General features: G+C 36.3%; 2 protein-coding genes across 2 annotated transcripts; one reads left to right on the top strand and one right to left on the bottom strand.

The window, feature by feature from the left end:
* The first annotated feature begins 352 nt into the window (after window positions 1-352).
* On the top strand, window positions 353-11,791 carry LOC128671965 (cAMP and cAMP-inhibited cGMP 3',5'-cyclic phosphodiesterase 10A-like). Its single transcript, XM_053748822.2, has 15 exons — window positions 353-1,857; window positions 2,283-2,381; window positions 2,791-2,993; window positions 3,457-3,630; window positions 4,117-4,265; window positions 4,747-4,916; window positions 5,325-5,458; window positions 6,423-6,541; window positions 7,055-7,292; window positions 7,602-7,757; window positions 8,480-8,659; window positions 9,192-9,290; window positions 10,221-10,307; window positions 10,950-11,032; window positions 11,614-11,791. Exons 1-15 carry the CDS (start codon window positions 1,536-1,538, stop codon window positions 11,747-11,749), a joined length of 2,349 nt encoding a protein of 782 aa, XP_053604797.1. The 5' UTR covers window positions 353-1,535; the 3' UTR covers window positions 11,750-11,791.
* Window positions 11,792-12,602: 811 nt separating this feature from the next.
* Snx3 (Sorting nexin 3) lies at window positions 12,603-18,924 on the bottom strand. The gene is made up of 4 exons (XM_053748714.1): window positions 18,635-18,924; window positions 18,401-18,496; window positions 16,849-16,951; window positions 12,603-15,911 (listed from the first exon to the last, which is right to left on the bottom strand). Exons 1-4 carry the CDS (start codon window positions 18,806-18,808, stop codon window positions 15,784-15,786), a joined length of 501 nt encoding a protein of 166 aa, XP_053604689.1. The 5' UTR covers window positions 18,809-18,924; the 3' UTR covers window positions 12,603-15,783.
* Window positions 18,925-19,036: the final 112 nt, after the last annotated feature.

Genomic DNA, 19,036 nt, shown 5'->3' with positions numbered 1-19,036 from the left:
TGTAAATATGTATTTATGTTTTTCTGAGATCAGTGTTGTACGGGAATATATATCACGTCCGTTTCCCATGGACCCCCAGATAGAGACTAATGATTTCACATAATCACATTCGTTTCAAATCCTGACAAATCTCAAAAATGCATTTACAAAAATAAAATAAGGTACATTCAAAAAATCATTCTATCCATCATCATTTAGATGCTGAATTTTTTAATTGTTCTATCACAAAAAATCTCAAGAAAACCTATTATATGCCTCAGAATCATAAAGTTTATTGTGTGATTTTAATTCTAGGCATGTCATGAAACTGGCACTCCACCAATCAAGAAATCAAGAAAACCCATTACATGGCCATAATTTTTATAACTTTGGCAGCAACTTTTATAGATTTAACTTTGGGTGCTATGGTATGGTTAATATAAGTGATGATATAGTGATTGATAAAAAAATATCAAACCATGATATGTTTTTACAAAATCACCAAAATTGAAAAGAAAAGAATTTGTTGTCTTCACCCTGCATTTTTCGTGCATCTGCTAATAATTTATTATTGTAAATATCTCGGGTTCTAAGTAATGTATCGTGATGAAACCCATACCAGATTTTAAGTTAGACTATCCCCTATACAACTGTGAAAACTACATCAAATTCCATCCAGTAGTTTTTGTGTAATATATGTGAACAAACTTACAGACAGACAAAAATTCCAGAAAAAATAGTTTTGACTTCTATTACTCCCATGGAGACTCACATAATTATTTCTCTTTAATATCTCCTATGTACAGACAGACATAGCCCACGTACAGTTTTATTTATTATTATATTTGTCATCATGGCTTGAAGTTTATAATTTTTTTGTGAGTTTTCTGCCAAATTACAAATTTGTCACAATTTTAGATACAAGTAAAAATGATTTTTAACAGTAATATGGTGTATGATATTGTATAGTAATTATCTTAATTGTTTCATGATTACATAGTATTTTTTTGATAGGTGGATTAAGTGTATTGTGAATATGTTGTGTATTGGTAATAATAATGAATTACGCTTATTGTGTGGTCTTCAAAATATGCTTACAAATCAAAATGAACGAAATTTTATGCCACCACACTCAATACTATTTAGTAAAGTATTACATGCATTCAATCTTTAAAAAAATGTTTTAAAGATGGTGTTTTTACTACGTATAAAGTTATTGACGTCAAGTATTGATAAGCACATATTTTCACAAGCAAATAATATAGTGATAAATATTCATTTATTTTTCAAATAAGTATATAACGTTATTGCGTAGGTTACTTACAATCACAACTTAAGTTACTTTCTATAAGTGCTGTGAATATACAAAAGCAAACTGAATTTTTATTATGCAATTGTCGATTTTATGATTTTTAATGCATGGATAGACCTTTTTGTACGACAAGGCTGAATACACAATCAAATTAAAAAAAAAAATTTGAATAAAGAATTGCCAGTTGTCATTTTTGTTTACATTTAATGTGTCATTTGTGTGTACAATTTGTAAATAAATAAAAATGCTGGAGCCAAAGAATGTGAGGTCTGTTAAGAGTAGACAGGACACAATAAACCAGACTGGTCTCGATCAGAGGTACTCCCAGGGGATATCCAAAGTCCAGTCTCACTTTCTGGTACCGTCAGAGAAGTTAGACAGAGTTACTAGACGAGTGATAGCCCCTTATGCCCAAATTGAAAGGAAAGGTCTCCGACCTTCTGAGGATAAAGAAGGAAGGTACCTGGATATAAATAGGTTTAATGTTTTTCTGGAAGACACTGTTGATTTGAATTCGTTGTTCTATGAAACTGCTATGGTTCTCAAGACTGTTACTAATAGTTCAGGTAAAATCACTGTATGAATTCGTTTATCGCCGTCGAAGCCAAATCGGACTTTGAAGCTCACTCATACACATTCAATCAATTTTTTTTTGTTATTGAAAGCAGTTCTTGCCCAGCAGTGGGATACAAAATATGCTTTAAATAAAAGCAGCTTATGACATTTTGTTCTTTAGTGTTATGGATATGAGTATGGCTACAAGGTCCTGATACTAGTTGCAGAAAGGTTGTAAAATCAGTAGAGGTTCAGTTTTTAAATACAAAGAAAAAAGTAACTTTTCATTGAAAATACATGAGTCTATGGTAGAATCCTGCGATAGTCACCCGGCAAATTTGAACTATCAATAACATCGGCCACGTTGTTGCGCCGCGTCCATTGACTTCAATTGACATCCGTACCGTTGAATCGTGGCGAAGATATGTTATTTCAGGTGTATTCGTGTATACTGTGGACCTGGTAAAAAACGAGATAGTTATGATGCCGCATAACACGAAGACGCCAGGCCGGCATGAAGTTAATATACCAATAGGTTAGTTTTCTCAGAAGCGGCTACGGTCGAGAGGTTTAAACGCCGGTCTGTGAACTGAGAGATCCCAAGTTTGGATCCCACTTCTGACATCTGAGTTTGTATACATTTTCGACTCCTCCAGACCTGTTGCCAGCGATTCATTCATAAAAACAATAAAGGTACTCGTAAGCCCTTCTGGTATGATTATTTTTATTCAGAATATACTACGTGAAAAAGTGCCTGTGCAAAAGTGCGTTTCATTAGCGTAACACTGAGCCTTCAACTATTATTATGCAAGCAAACTACAAGAGAGTAATAGTTTTTGTGTTAGTAAAATGTATATTGTGGGCACATTTAAATATATGCTATAAAACCTATTCTTTAGGGAAGGTCTGATTTCTGAATAAATCTTTGAATTGGCAACCTCCAGGGGAAGGTAAAGTGGCGGCGGCTCACGCGGCTGCCACCAAAGAGAACTTGCTCATAGAGGACGTGCAGCGTGACCGACGCTTCGCCGAGGGCCTCCGCTGGATCGACGCCAAGACCGCCCTGTGCCTGCCCGTGGTCAAACCTGATGGGGAGTGCTACGCTGTTCTCGAACTGTATAGGACGTATGCTGAGCCTTATAATGAGGTATCGCACATCATAAACTAACAAAGTAGTCTTCTTCAAAACAATAGTTTGTCTTCTTGTCCACGTGCCCTATACGGTTGTCAGTGTAGAGTAGACTAGGAATCACTATACTTCTCACGCGCCGTTGGTGAAACACGCCCTTCAGCAAGAAATGTGATTGTAGCTTTACGGTAGTAGTTGCGTTTTGAGAAGATGTATTTACTTACAAGTTTGACTGCTGCGCTGCGCGTATCCTATATGTACGTGCTATGCGTTTGCATTTAGTGGACGTCTGTGTGCTGTCCAGTAGTGATAATCGAGTCTAAATCTTCTAGAATCGTCTAAAACGCGCATTTTTCCGGACATTTAGCACAGTTTGAAAACGAATGCATCGAAATAATATGTAAAACTAGCGTAGGTAAGTATGCCTAAAACGTTGGAAATAATATTAGATACAAAAACTGATAAGAATCTCCGTTCCAAGGAAGTGTTGTACACGGTGATGAGCGTGGCGTGCTGGGCGGGGGCGGCGGTGCATCAGGCGCAGGCCAGGGTTACGCTGCAGAAGACCTCCCATCTCAACTCCGAGCTCAGGACGCTGCTGCAGAACTACTTCTGCGACAAGGCGTCTATTGACACCATGCTCACGGATATGCTGGTTAGTATTGCAATGGATGAAACGTTAAAAACAGTGCATTGTCGTGATCCGGTTTGAAAGCAGTGTATATAGGGTACCTACTGAAGCAAAAGAAGAAGGAAAGGTGGGTTCGACGCCCCTGGTGTTGCAGCCGTACATCAAATTCAAATTCATAATTCTTTATTCAATTTAGGATGATATACATCACTTATTGACGTCAAAATCGCTGCGGTGACCCCTTACCGTATAGGCTGCATGCCTGTTTGTTTGCTTCCTTGCAAGTATAAAGAAGAAGTGGACAAGAAAAAGTAAGAAATCAGACTCTAGGCTCCGATGCTTAACGGCTAACTAATTAACCGGGAAGATGTAACTGGTTAATGACACTTTTGAAAAATAATTTTAAATAATTGAAATGACGATTTCATGTCGGTAAGATGACTTTATCTTACTTAGAGATAAAGATGGCTTTTGGACACACTAAAAACTAACGACAGCGAAACACAACAGGCCGTAGTCAAATCCTTCATGAGCGCCATGAGGAGTAGCTTCTTCATCATCGATAAGGAACAACTGGGTGATTGCATGATAGCAGACATGTGGGACGACGGTTGGGCTTCGGAGAAGTCTTCCATGCCGAAGAAGAAGATCAAAGTCAAGTATGTATATTTCCACATTGGGGTTAGTAAAAGTTTTGAGAACGTAATCGTATCGTCAAAAATATGTGAAATGTGTGTTTAAATGTTGTAAAGTATAAATAATATGATGCAAATTCACTCAAATGTGAAATATCACACTATCTTTTTGTAAGTTTGATGTTATGATACCTTTTTGCAGCAGAAAACTGAACAACGCGGCCTGACAATTGCTACCCATTCACTCGCTTGGTCGACTCGTTCTAGCTAGTAATCTTCACTACCCAGCAGATCTAGTTTTATTACCCGTTCTCACTTGAAAATGCATTTTACTTTGGTTTTGATCGAGGCGTAAGGCTAGCTATAGCCCCTCCATTCCAGCAAAACTTAATGGAGAAAAGATGCTCAGTCTACAGTTGAAAGTAGACCAATATGTTGCCAGCCAAGATGACACAGCATCCTCATTTATCTACTCAATAGACAGTAAGTACTCCCAATCTTCTAGCCTAACCCTGGAGCAGACCCCAGCCGGGCTGGCGGCCCGCAGCGGCGACTTCCTCAACGTGCGCGACGCGTACAAGGACCCGCGGTTCTCGAAGGAGATCGACCCGGCGTCCGGCACCGTGGTGCGCGCCTGCCTTGCTGCGCCCATCGTCGACAAAAACGGTGTTATTGGTTAGTAACTGCGCACTCACTCAAGTGGGCCGGTGCAAAGACAATCTGGCTAGCTCTTGACCAGTCTCATAACATATGCGATTGTGTTATACTATATGCAGTGATTCGAAATGCTAGTAGTTTGTAGCTTTGGTAAATATCATTTAACTTTGGAATATGATGTGAAGTGCCTGTGAAGGCCTCATTTCTGAATAAATGATTTGATTATCCCAACGAATATTATAAATTCGAAAGTATGTTTGTTTGTTACCTCTTCACGCATTATCTATTGGACCGTTTGTTATGAAATTTGGTATACGGGTAGAAAATAACTTGGAATAACACATAGGGTACTTTTAATCCCGAAATTCCTACGGGAACGAACCCCAGGGGTGCAGCTAGTAAATTTCATAAATCTTGTTTGGCCAGGTGTCGTGCAGATAACCAACAAGACAGACGCGGTCCCGTTCAATGCGGAGGATGAGGAGATCTTCAAGGTCTTCATCAACTACTGCTCTCTGATCGTACACTTCCACAATATGCAGCAGAATAAGATATTCCATGTTAGCATTATTTCTATCCTTCTCTATCATCTCTGCGTGGTCCCGGTTTAGAGCCTATGCCCCAATGCTGAGTCGTGCGCCGTCATTTTGACGTCCATCGTCAGACAATGCAAAACAGCGCAGAAATTGAAATTTCGACGCACGTAGTGTCAAAACTGGAAGTATATATAATATATGCAGCAACGAAACCGTGATGTACTGCGTCTTGCTAAAAAAATTAAACTACCTTCACCTAATCAAAAATGTTATACTTACACATAATTTGTTAACAATCATACTATGAAAAGGTATCACTCAGGCGCAGGCTGATTTCATAGACACCAACTAAATAGAGAAGTTTGTTTTCGCTATGGTCCTTCGAGACAGATATGTTACCTATCAAGAATTGGCAATTTTCCGACCAGTCAATTGATAGGCAAGCTCCGTTTGTGCGTGATGTCCTGCGGCGTCAAAACGCATTCCCAATACATTTTAATCAGAACAGAACAGAATAAAAAAATAATAAATCGCGTTTTTAATAAAACTTATGAATTAAGCATATGATAGAATTTAACACCTAGTTAAGTAACCTACTAATTTATATTTCCATTAAATATTATTGCATTTGAATTATATAATTTTGTATGTTATTCATGATTTATATTTTATATCATTTAAATTGTTGCATTTGTATTATTTACAAATATTAGCACCTTTAAATTTTAATTATTAATTTCTATTTACACTATTTGATCATTGAATTATGTTTGCTTGCGTCCTCGCTGAGGTGACAGCTGAAAATCAGCGGTTGCTCTCCCCGGGCAACATTGAGCTGAGCTGTAGCCTGTTCGTGCGCCTGTACTGCACACTTACTGCATGTTACATTTGTAATCTTTAAAATTTTCTTAAGATTGTTATTGTATGTTGATGTGAAACATTAGTACGAATAAATTATTTATCCATCTATCTAATTCTATCCGTGTAGGAGAACCAGAATAAGACTTACTCTGAGCTGGTCAGCCTCCACCTGAAGCCGTGTCGTCACGACATCGAAGAGCTTATGGAGACCAACGGTATTGTGCTACCGCCAGCTAACTTCGGCAGGTGAGACTCATCAGATGTTGAAGCCAGCCAAGCTTACTTCGGTATAGTTTGTTGTGGTCCGTCTGTCTGTTTCTCCCACTTGTCAAGACCTTTTTCCCTAGAACTCTTTAGAGGTATCAAGTTGAAATGTCTCGGGTAATATAGTGTTTTTCAATTAAACTTTAAATTCGTCGCGGTAAGTATGAAATTTTTCGCTTGTTGGGAGATTTCACTTCTCGTTGACCTATAATGCTGAAATTTGGCAAAAAAAATATCCTAAAATCAATGTAATTATGTAAGTAAGCAACAAAAAGAAAGCTAATTTTTCGGTAGATAGGTACTTTATGCAATTCCGACTGTCGAAAAAAACGGTCAAGAGCGCCGTTTTTTTTTTAACATTGTCAGGTAAATTTTTTTTACAACTTCCAATTTATTTTTCAAGACACCTAACTACATACTCAAATAAAATCATAAAAATAAAATGTTAAAATATCGTCAGATTATATCAACTGATTTGATTTCCTTTTATTCCAGTTACGACTACCACATCAGCGAAGGCAACCCCGAGGAGATGCCAGGGCTCATCTGTTACATGTACATGGAGACCTTCGCCGACAGGAACTTCGAGAGGCGACAGCTGGCCGAGTTCGCCCTCACCATACTGAGGTGTTACCGCCCGAACCCCTACCACAACGCTGAGCATGCTTTCTGCTTCACTCACACGATGTACCTCATCCTGGTCAACAATGTTGGCTACTTCGATTTCGTTGAGGTATTCGTTTTGCTTGTAAGAATGCTAATTTCTTCGATTCGAATATGTATTTTGAACACTGTATTCCATCTCTGTTCTCTAAAGAGACACACTTTTCAACTAAACGTAAACACGTTTTCGACTAAACCACCAGTTTTCAACTAAATGTGCAAAACATATATATATAGATTAGACCTTCACCGGTACTTTGTCACGTTAAATTTTATGTTATATAAGTAGTAATTCCTCAAAAACCTACAAACTACTGGCATTTCCGAACGACCATTGCTGAAAAAAAATACCGAAACTCATGAGGGACTCATCTTACAGACGGTAGCGCTGATGCTGGCGGGTCTATGCCACGACCTGGACCACCCAGGGTTCAACAACAACTTCCTGACGCTCTGCAATCACCCGCTCGCCAAGATGTACAAGTCTTCCATGCTGGAGCACCATCATTACTTCCTCGCGAAGAAGATTATTGAGGTAAAGCGATGTTCTGAAGTTTCCCCTCAACGCGCTCTAACACAGTATACTCGTAAGCTGCGGTGACCCCTTTCCATCAGGTGGGCCACATGCTTGTTTGCTTGCTTAGTATAAGGTAATTTTCTGACGCTCTGCATCTGCAAACAAGATAAATAAATAAATAAATATATCAGGACAAATCACACAGATTGAGCTAGCTCCAAAGTAAGTTCGAGACTTGTGTTATGGGATACCAACTCAACGATACTATATTTTATAACAAATACATATATAGATAAACATCGAAGACCCGGGCCAATCAGAAAAAGATCATTTTCCATCATGACCCGACCGGTGATCGAACCCGGGACCTCTCGGTTCAGAGGCAAGCACTTTACCACTGCGCCACCGAGGTCGATAAATGATGAATGGTAAGATTTATATATGATGTAGAAACATAATTACTTTCATGTGTTTGTTCTGCTGTCGATATCTCTGCAAATACATTCGTTATAGAAACAATACAAGGTTCAGATCTTTTATATATAAAAAATCACATGAAGTCACTTCACGTCAGTTTTCTTGAGTTACAACACAGTAATCTTACGATGCACATACATTTTACATTTAATTATTGAGTAATTATAACCTCCTATAGATACGGACTCTGAACTGGATCGTGCCGGTATTTCTACATTTCAACCGTTATTCTCGTGTCACTTGTTCTCGAACTGGTCGTCCAGGACAAGAACATCTTGGGCAAGCTGTCGCTGCTGGACCGCGAGCGCATCATGGAGGAGATCAAGTACGACATCCTCAGCACGGACCTGGCGATGTACTTCCAGGTGCGCGCGCAGGTCGCGCCGCTCGTCGCCGACCGCTGCTTCGAGTGGACCGACAACGCTCATCGGAGGATGCTCAAGGTATGTCTCTTACTGGGTGTCGGGAAACTTGATATAATTTAAAAATGGGGCTGTATGAATATTCGATGAAATATGGAGGACACAGCTTGTCGCCTTGGACAGGGTTTGGTCAAATAATGGAGCCTATTATATATTACTGGACTGCGTATATGTTCAACATGCTTGTGCCATCTCGGGGGGAATGGTGCAGGAATGGCCATTGTAATTTCTAATTTTTTATTCAATTATTTAATGTAAATTTTATTATTAATTAATTATTTATTATTTTATTTATATTTCAATTATTTTATTTATATCTCAATATTGTTAAATTCGAATTTTACTAACCTAGTTTTTATAAGTTTTACTAACAAATTATGAGTCTTTGTTACTTGAAAATAAATAAATTCATTCATTCATTATTGTCCAGCACCACACGTCGCTCGTACAGCAACAAAAGTTTCTTTTTAGCCGAATTTAGGAAGAGATACATACAATTTTAAGATTTTATCTATAGGTATGATAATAATTGTATGATCATGTATATTTTCAGGGTTTATTAATGACGACCAGTGATCTCTCCGGGTGCTGCAAACCATTCGGCATTTCGAAAAAGATAGCAGAGTCTGTTTACGAAGAATTCTATAATCAGGTCATATATCTATAAAGTATTTATTTTGCCCGCGATACAAATACAACCGCGCAAAATTTCAAGAAGATTGGTTAAGTAGATAGAGCATGAAGAGGTAACAATCAAAATTACTTTCGTAATTATAATATTACTTAGTTAGCATATTTATTTTATTCGTATACTAGATGTTGCACGGGGCTTCGCTCGCGTGGGAATTTTGAGATAAAATGAATAGCCTATATCAATCTTGGACAATGTACCTTTCTAATGGTGAAGGAATATTTGAAATCGGTTCGGTAGTTTCGGAGATTACCCGCAAGAGCGTCAAGAGGTAGGTAACAAGCAAACAAACTTACTTTCGCAATATTAGATTAGCATTGGAACAATTGTGAATAAGGAGTACCTAAATCAAATGAAATAATTTATTTCTTCCTTAATGTCATACAGGTCTTTGTTTACAATAAATAATAACAATGAAGGACCCTGGCGGGCGCTGCAATGGAAGAAGGGCTATATATTTTCGTCAAGTTTATGTTATTTATTATTTATTTTAGATGTTGTCGCGTGTTTATTATATTTTATGTGTGTTTATGTTTAGGTATATTATTATATTTATTTCGATATATGTGTCATAATAAGTTAGTTAATTAATAATAAGTTAATAAATGTCAAATTTTGTAAGTATAAAATTTTTTTTTGCCTTTACGGTGTAAATTTGTCTTCTAAATACTCATTGATTGTGTAGTAGCATTGATTAGTCAATATTTCTTTAAGATGTTGCAGGAACAATTTAGTGTCTCCTATATCCTTAACGGCGTTTGGGAGTTTGTTGTAAAGTTTTATAGACATGACTAGAGGGCTAGAGATGAATGGAGCTGGAGACGTGAATTTTGGTGTCTGACTGTTTATTTTGTCGCTACCTGTACCTATATGTGACTGTTTGTGCTTTAGGGTGACCGCGAACGGGAGATGGGCTACACTCCTCTCAGCATGATGGACCGCCGCCGCAGCATCAACCAGCCCGCTGAACAAATACAGGTATATCTGAACACACGGACGTTATTATCAGACGCACTACGGAAATGATCATGCGCCAATCGATTTGTAGCTCGAGTACAGACGTCGTAAGGACAGGACAAATTTTGACTCGTGGATATTGACAATGTACTTAATAACTTTTATTAGTACTTACCTACTATAATTTATTTTTCCAATGTAAAAATAAATTATAGTAGGTAAAATTTATTACATAATTTATTTTTACATTGGAAAAATAAATTATAGTAGGTAAAATACACACACATTCAAAATTATTTATGCATTTTAAGACGATAATACCTACAACCTACATCACGTGTTACTTGTCGTCAAAAAAAATACTTAAACTAAGTCTACCGCCGACTTCCAAAACGCAGGTGTAGAAGACACAAACGCTTGTGGCATTCCAAAAAATACTCAAACACAGATTATATAATTTGGCTCCAAAATTGAAGCACTTAAATGTATCCTATTTAAGTGAAGCACTTAAATGTATCCTATTTAAGTGCTGCCCTCTAATTTTAAAAACTCATAATTCCACAGACTAAATGGTCTGTGGTAAGTACTGAAGCTATTTGTAAATATTGTTTTCCCTTTCTCTCACTTAAAATATAACAAAACATGAAATATGTTTACTTACAGTTCCTCTCCGTCGTAGTGTTGCCATGTCTACTGTTGCTGCACAGCATCTTTCCTAATACCGGGGCACTTATAGATAATTGCAGGTATTGTACAATTTTTACCGCGTTGTGACGTCAGCTGCCTTTAGGCGACTTGACTACGAACTGACACCAGTAGTAAAATCATTGTGGTGCGCTAAATTGTAGTTTTATGTACAACGTTGCGTTGATGGAAAGTGACAATATTTTCAAATATTTGATTGAACTGTCATTACATCATATTTATCTGATCACATTTCTACACCCTCCGCCCTAATTTTTCATCACAGACGACAAAGAAAATGTCACAGGAACAAACAACCAAACAAACCAATTCATCAGAAATAATCTGTTTCATCTTGGTGGTCCAATGTGGGCTTAACCATCCCCTTCGATATGATAATGATTTTAAAAGCCTGTGGTGTCCAACTGCTGGACAAAGGCCTCCCCGCTACTTCTGTCCCTGTCCGTCGCGTAACTCTTCCAGTTTTTATCCGTCGCATCTGAATCGTCCGACCATCTTGTTTTGGGGCGGCCTCATTTTAATCGCCAGTCAGCAGGAATTCTGTGGCTATTCCCACCTTTCCTCCTACATTATATACTCTAATTATATAATAGTGATCTAGCTAATCTTTGAAATGTATCAGAAAAACGCAAGAGTCGTGGCACACGGAGATCGAGATCCGCGGCCAGAAGCTGTGGCGGCAGGAGGAGTCGCTGCCGGCCGCCGCGCAGTCCCGCGTCATCGCCAGCAACACTGACTCCCGGACTAACATGGTCTGATTGTGCAATATACATTACTCATTCAAACATTGTTTTATTTATGTACACATGATAAGCAGTGTAAATAAAACTTACAAGTAGGAAACTAAGTACAAAGGTTGGTACTTATTTCTATATTTTTTTATGATTTTTGACTCGTGGGCCCACTAATAAAGTCCCCCAAAGACTCATACAGACAGACAACTTTCAATAAAAATAAAAAAAACCAAGAACCACTGATATCTAAATCACTATATCTAAATATACCACTAAATCTGTGTGATTTGTCTTAATATATTTATATATATTTATTTATATATACACATTTAGGTAAGGGTTGTGTGGGTTTCCATTTCACTTCTCACCATCGAATCGTTCGAGGTGAGACGCAGCGAACCAATCATATTGCAGTGTGGTTGTCACAATGTGATTGGTTCGCTGCGTCTCACTTCGAACCGATTCGATGTTGAGAAGTGAAATGCCAATCCACACTTCGCCCAGTCAATACGTTGCTTCCGAGTCGAAATAGCAATTAGTATCTACCTATATTTTCTGTCACTACTCAACGCCTTGCTTGCTCATCTGCTTGGCTGCGTTTCCGCCAGAGATGTGCGAGGATGCGTAGCGTGTTTCTGAAGAACCAATAGATTAGCTTTGTTTTCGTTTATTTATTACATAAATTCGTAATTGTTTATAATAAATATCAAGCATTGGAAATAAGAATAAATTCACAGAATTTAGAATACTAGTCTATATTCATCTGAGAATAAATACGAAGTATTATATAATCTGTGGTCATTTAATCAAATTGTTCCAAAACATCATACTTACATGTATTTAAATATTTGACGTAAATAAATAAAACAACATTAAATCACATGATAGCAAATTTATTTATTGTTTACCCTATTATGACCGACATAATACAATTAATTTAGTGGTGTATAACGAATGTCCACATTGTCTCACCGTGCTACTTGACACGCTACTTTCATTGCATTTCATAGTTCAGTGCATTTTATAGTTCTCAATCATTTTAAAATTATTTTATCGCCCACTCTTTCTAGCGAACGTTGAGAACGGCACTGTTTACAAAACTAATCAAGTGCTGAATGACTTAAAAAACATCCCGTAAAGTATTGCTCAATCAAAAATCGACCAATCAGAATGCATCCAAACAAAAGCGAAAGCTTATCTTTTTTTTCAGTTGTGTACGGGGTGCTCATTACAGAAATAAGATTAATTCAAAATTGTCGGTGAATATTTTTCAGTACAACTTTTCATTTCGACTGACGCATGTACTGTACATAGTATAGTTAACACGTAAAGCACCAGTTAAATTCTAGTGCCAACAGAATTTGGACGGGGCTATGACTGGTGAAAACACATAGAACGTCTTAGTTCAATTTAATGTTTAGCCGATATTAGTAAATCACAGACAACAGATATTTATCTTGGCGAGACCGCAATTCATTTTTACCTTATACACAATCATGTTATGTAGTTCTCAGGGGTTAAAACACGTTTTATGAATTCTCACATCGAATATTGACAACATTTTCATAGGCGAGTGTACAGTCAACAGCTCAACAACCTACCCAAATTCATTGCAATCTCGCCGCTATTACCGCGCCATAGAGGTTCGTGCAGGGTAGCTTAATGTGCTGTTGACTGTACGTGGAATATGAATGAACCATAAACAAAACATCAGAGAACGACATCAAGAAAGACAAACGACTTCACTAACATTGCTACCTCGTCGGGAATTTAATTCCACATAATGGCAACGACAAAAGTTTTCTTTTTTTATTTTGTCAAGTTTTGTGTGTATTGAAATAAAAATTGTCAACATACCTGCGACTTGCAATCAACGCGAATGAACGATATGACATCAGAAGTTGAAGTTCCCGCCTTAACCAATTTTGCCAGGTCATTTTATGTACATTTTCGTTACTCTCCGGTTTAACATGAAGGAATCTCTTAGCTAGAACTAGTTAAAACTAATATATTTTACCACAGAGATCTGAAAAATATATAAGGGGCATATTTTGCCGCCACATTGACAACGAAGTTCCTCCGCTTATTCAAATCAATGAACTTGAATTTCGATTTCCACCGATAAATTTTTTACAATAGATTTAGTATGAAGCAATAATATAATCAAGGGTATATATACCAATAACAATATATGGTTTTTAATATTGCGCGTGAGAATCACATTCATTTTCATATAAAATATAGCAGATGCCATTTCTATTTTATTATATAATTCAGATTTCTGTGACATTTCCCATCTCTTCTTCAAAGGACTCGAATAATACAAAATCCTTCGCACCGACACATCTAGAACATTCTAGATCTCCAATACACAATAAATACAAACATTAAATTTCATTAGTGAAATTATAAATGAATCACATATAAAATAATGAGATTTTAATGCTCGCCCGTGTATACGTGGCTTAATATATTACGTAAATGTATACGATTAAAACAAATGTAATCAAACACTAATAAAGTAAATCTTTATTCTGATCATGACCAGCCGACGACCTAGGATAAGGTTCTTTACCAATATATAAGAGTAAATTCAGATAACTTTGTTTGATATTAATTAAAATATGAACATACACTCAAATACCACAATTTGTCGTCGGTTGATAATCATGACATCCGTTGTGAAGCCAATACATACAAACAATTTTAACAATTCCAATAATAGGTACATAATATTGCTTAATTTTAAACAATAACATTCACATATCTTAATTTTATGAATATTGTTCTAATTTATGAATAAAACAGATTTCAATACGCTTCAGATTATATCAAGTTTATATTTTTTTAATGAAATAGTGTTAAAAGTTATTAAAAAATATTTGTTTTTTATCTGTGGAATGCTGTGCCGCGAGTATAATCTGTATTAATATGTTTTTAATATGTTTGTTTATGTCCCCACTCCGAACGTATAAACTGTATGTAATAATCCCGCACGGTATTATTTTCTTTAGCTTGAACATTGCTTCGTCGCATTTCGGAGTAGGGCCAGGATTGTATTAAATATTATAATTTTATTTAATGTAATGAAACTGCTAACTACCGTAATGTGAAATGATAATTACAGTGAAAATCTGCAATCAAATCACAATTGTTATATTGTTAGGGGTTTTTAAAACAGTTCTCTTTTCTTATTTTACCTTGTGATGGACACTTTTATATATAGATCAAATAGATCAATTTGTGTAGCTAACTGTAGGGAAATATACATGTTATTTCTATTTAAACTATACACATTATTTGTCTGCTTGATTACAATTATATTTGAACTGTGGTACTTTTCAATTCACGACTCACAGCACACACTAATAAAAAATATCAATATAATGCAAATTTTACTAAATTTTGATTAAAAGCCAACCATTCGTTAGGTTCCACAAGAAAAGGTATTTTATAGGGTAGTATTCACTTAAGACGTTTCACCTTTTCATTTTCATGCTATACTAGATGTTGCCTGGGGCTTCTCTCCCGTAGGAATTTCGAGATAAAATAGCAATCTTGGATAATGTACCTTACTAATGCTGAAATCGGGTCGGTTTCGGAGACTACTCGCCTCAAACATACAAACTCACAAACGCTTATCTCTTTATCATAAAAGTATGACTACCAAATCCGGCCCAGCTTCGCACGAGGTCTGTTAACCTTCGGGAATAAATCGTCTAAATAATAGTGAAAAACTGCATCAAAAATCTTTGAAGAATGCTTAGAAACAGTAAGACGCGGAAAATGACTTTGTTTAATACTAAGAGGGGAAGCGCATAATCGCTTATGACGTGTAAGGCAACTGCCCTTTATAAGACACCTTTTCTAGTGGAACGTCACATTTTTCTTTACATGATAATAATAAATATTTAATTCAACAATAACTGTCTATATTTCGTTAAACGGTGCTGTTACAGAAAAAAAAATAACACTGTATAATTACCTGAACCAATCACATACATCTACCGGACCCTGAAGAGAACTGTTTTAAAACCCTGAGCGCTTGTCTCTGTCTATTATGTGTTCCGTATCTTGCCGGGCACGTAGTTCTTGTCGATGGTCTGGTCCTGCAGGAACATGTGAAGGCACCGTTCGTTCTGAGCCAGTGGGTGACCTGCTATCTTGTTGATAAACACTTCTAGTCCTGGAAACGATGTGTAAACAATTACATATCCCCAGCCATTGTAAAATAACATCAATATTAACATTATTTGTTATTTATCTTGGTATACAAGTTATCATATAAAAAGACAAAGCCGAAATGTTGATTAGCACTGATAAAAATAAACAATGGATGATCAACAAACTCTTTAAAAGGTTCACATTGATTTTTTATCTCACTAAAAATACATTTAAAAGGTATGTGGGGAATTTATATTATTAAAAGGAATTTTATGTTTGTGGGACAACAAAATCGGTTAGCGGCAGCTAGTATCTAGATTAAACGTGAACAAACAGCCTTATCAATGACATTCGATGTTCAATGTTCGTTTGCCAAGAATTCGGATAATGTCAGCGTCGTAAATAAATAATAGTGGCGAAACAAGAAAAAACAATCTGTTGTTATTGTGGTTCAGCGATCTGATCTTATAATTTTATTACATTTATTTATAGATTTAAATGTTGGACATAAATATCAACTGTTTATGTTATGATAGTCGTAAAATGACGAAATATTAGAATAGCGGACTCCGGGCTCCGACACTCAATGGCTGTGGAGAAATCGGAATAATGTTCAGAAGAGTGAGAGAGAGGGAGGGAGAGAGAGAGATAGAGAGAGAGGGAGAGAGAGAGAGAGAGGGGGGGGGAGAGAGGAGAGAGAGAGAGAGAGAGAGAGAGAGACGTAAAACGTTCGTACACTTTTAGAATGGTTCTTTATTTTGAAGGACGGTAATGACGACGGTTAAAATGCTCGATTATTTAACATATCGCGAATTTAAAATTTCTAGTACCTAAGTATTAAAATGAATCAGATCGTATCAATTTATTGGATGAGTCAGCTTCAAAGGGGAAAACCAGATTCAGGATAATGGAATTATATTAATATTTTATACATGTATAAAAAGATGTGAAATATATACCTTTTCTACGGTCTTCTATGAATTCGTCTTCAAATATACCATCATCTCCACGGAACGGCAGTTGTCTTTTTAATGCTTTGCCAGGCAAGGGTGGGACTACTATCTGTAATAAGAAAAATAAAAATTTTATAAAAGTACTAGCTGCGCCCCGGGGCTTCGCTACCATATGAATTTCGGGATAAAAAGTACCCTATGTGTTATACCAGGTTATATACTACCCATGTAGCTAATTTCATATCAATCGGTCCAGTAGATTTTGCGTGAAAGAATAACAAACATACATACACCCACACAAACTTTTGCATTTATAATTAATACCTCATTCATTCATTCGCCAACCAATTGTAACCATACATATATGATCAATATTTTTTGTCCATCTATCAGTTTACGTTATATGATTACAAATCAAGTAAGTCTAAATTGAAGTGATTATAAAGAATTGTAATCAAATTTACATGTGCATGCAATATCAAATCAGCTCAATCAGAAACAGGAAAGTAGGTCAAAAGATGATTGTAGGCTTTATTACAGACACACAACAAAACAAGTGAATGGAATAAAAGTTTGAGAAATGACGGGAACGGTTTTCTACTAATATTATAAATGTGGAAGTTTGTGAGGATGTATCTATCGATGTTTGTTACTCTTTCACTTGAAATCTACTACAAATTGTTATGATATTTGATACATGGGTAGAATATAACCCGGAATTACATATAGGACACTATTAATCCCAAAATTCTCATGAGTGTGAAGCCCTGGGCAAAGCTGATAGGTAGCCCTTAAATGCCTACAATAAATATTGTTTAATGAATGAATGAATAAGTGTACCTGGGTTGGTACTGCATGTAGTAAGGGGTCAAACATTCTGAACCAAATAAAGGAAAAGTAATAGTGAAAATCCCTGAAGTGAGTCATAAAAAGAAAAATGGTAGTTTAACAATTGGAATATTCAATGCTATATAAAATTCTAAATTCAGTAGTATAGTAATTCAGTCCAGTAGTTTTTGTGTAATTTAGGAACAAACATTCTAACATTAATCCTTGGTATTTATAATACTAGTATGAATATTATAAATACCAATATAATAAATTAAATATGGATAGACAGATAAAAATGTAGGGTCATTCATTTCTTGATTATAAATTAAGTACCTACCACCACCATATTTACATATAAAAAAATGTTGTACATGTTGATTCCAATTTTATGTTTATGTTTAATAGGTATCAGTCCAAAAGGTTTGCACCATATTTCCAATTAGAACATTCAAAAGATATATTCCTTAATAAACATGTTTTGAAATAGCTTAACAAAAGAACACAGACAAAGGCACACAATACTTATTTGAATTATACACACTTTGTATTGTAAAGTAGCCATTTATGAATCATTTAAAAAGTAATGACCAAACAGTATTTCATGAATCCTATAAGGTCATGGGCATAATAAATGACAATAATTCAATGAATAAGCGTTAATCAAAGCGGGGTAATTGTGATAATGAGTGAAATTCACGCATCATAGATGCATGCATATTGTCCATACCTTGCTGTCTCTCTCTAGCTCGTTCCGAAGCCATTCGAAGTCACTATACCGCCGCCTCACACTGGATTCCTTTACTTTGAACACTGGTAGGTTCGTCTGAAACCAAGATTTTGCTAGAAGTTCACGACGCGTCATGATAATGATACGCCCACAAAGCTACCCTTGTGATGCGCTGATAGCGCAATGTTAATTCAATTATACACCTCAAATATCGCTCGAAATAAAGGCACTCACCCTCATGCGGACCTCGTAATCTGTATAGCGTTTTTTACCGACTCCCATAGTGGTAACTGGGTTCACTACATCAATCTCCAAGAAGTTTGCCGGCGCCGCGTAAGCGTCGTCCAATGTCTGTTTTTTAACATTTAATCTTTTGGTTGCATCGGCTGTCGTGTCCTCAGCCATCATAACACTTTAATATTTAATTAGAATCAGAAATAATAGGAGGACGGCCCACTAATCAAAAAGGAAATGAAAAATGACAGGAACAAAACATGATTTGACTGACATTTAAAAAATATGGCGATGTGTCAAAGATGTTTCTGCATCATTTTTCTAAAATCTACCAAGATTTTCTACTATTTTTATTTTAGCTGAGAAAAAATATTGGAAAAGTTAACTCCTGTACCTTAAAAA

This window comes from Plodia interpunctella, chromosome 8, assembly GCF_027563975.2.
Source record: "Plodia interpunctella isolate USDA-ARS_2022_Savannah chromosome 8, ilPloInte3.2, whole genome shotgun sequence".
Classification (NCBI taxonomy): Eukaryota; Metazoa; Arthropoda; class Insecta; order Lepidoptera; family Pyralidae; genus Plodia; species Plodia interpunctella.
Note: the sequence above shows the minus strand (reverse complement) of the source record. Positions and strands in the feature narration are given on the sequence as shown.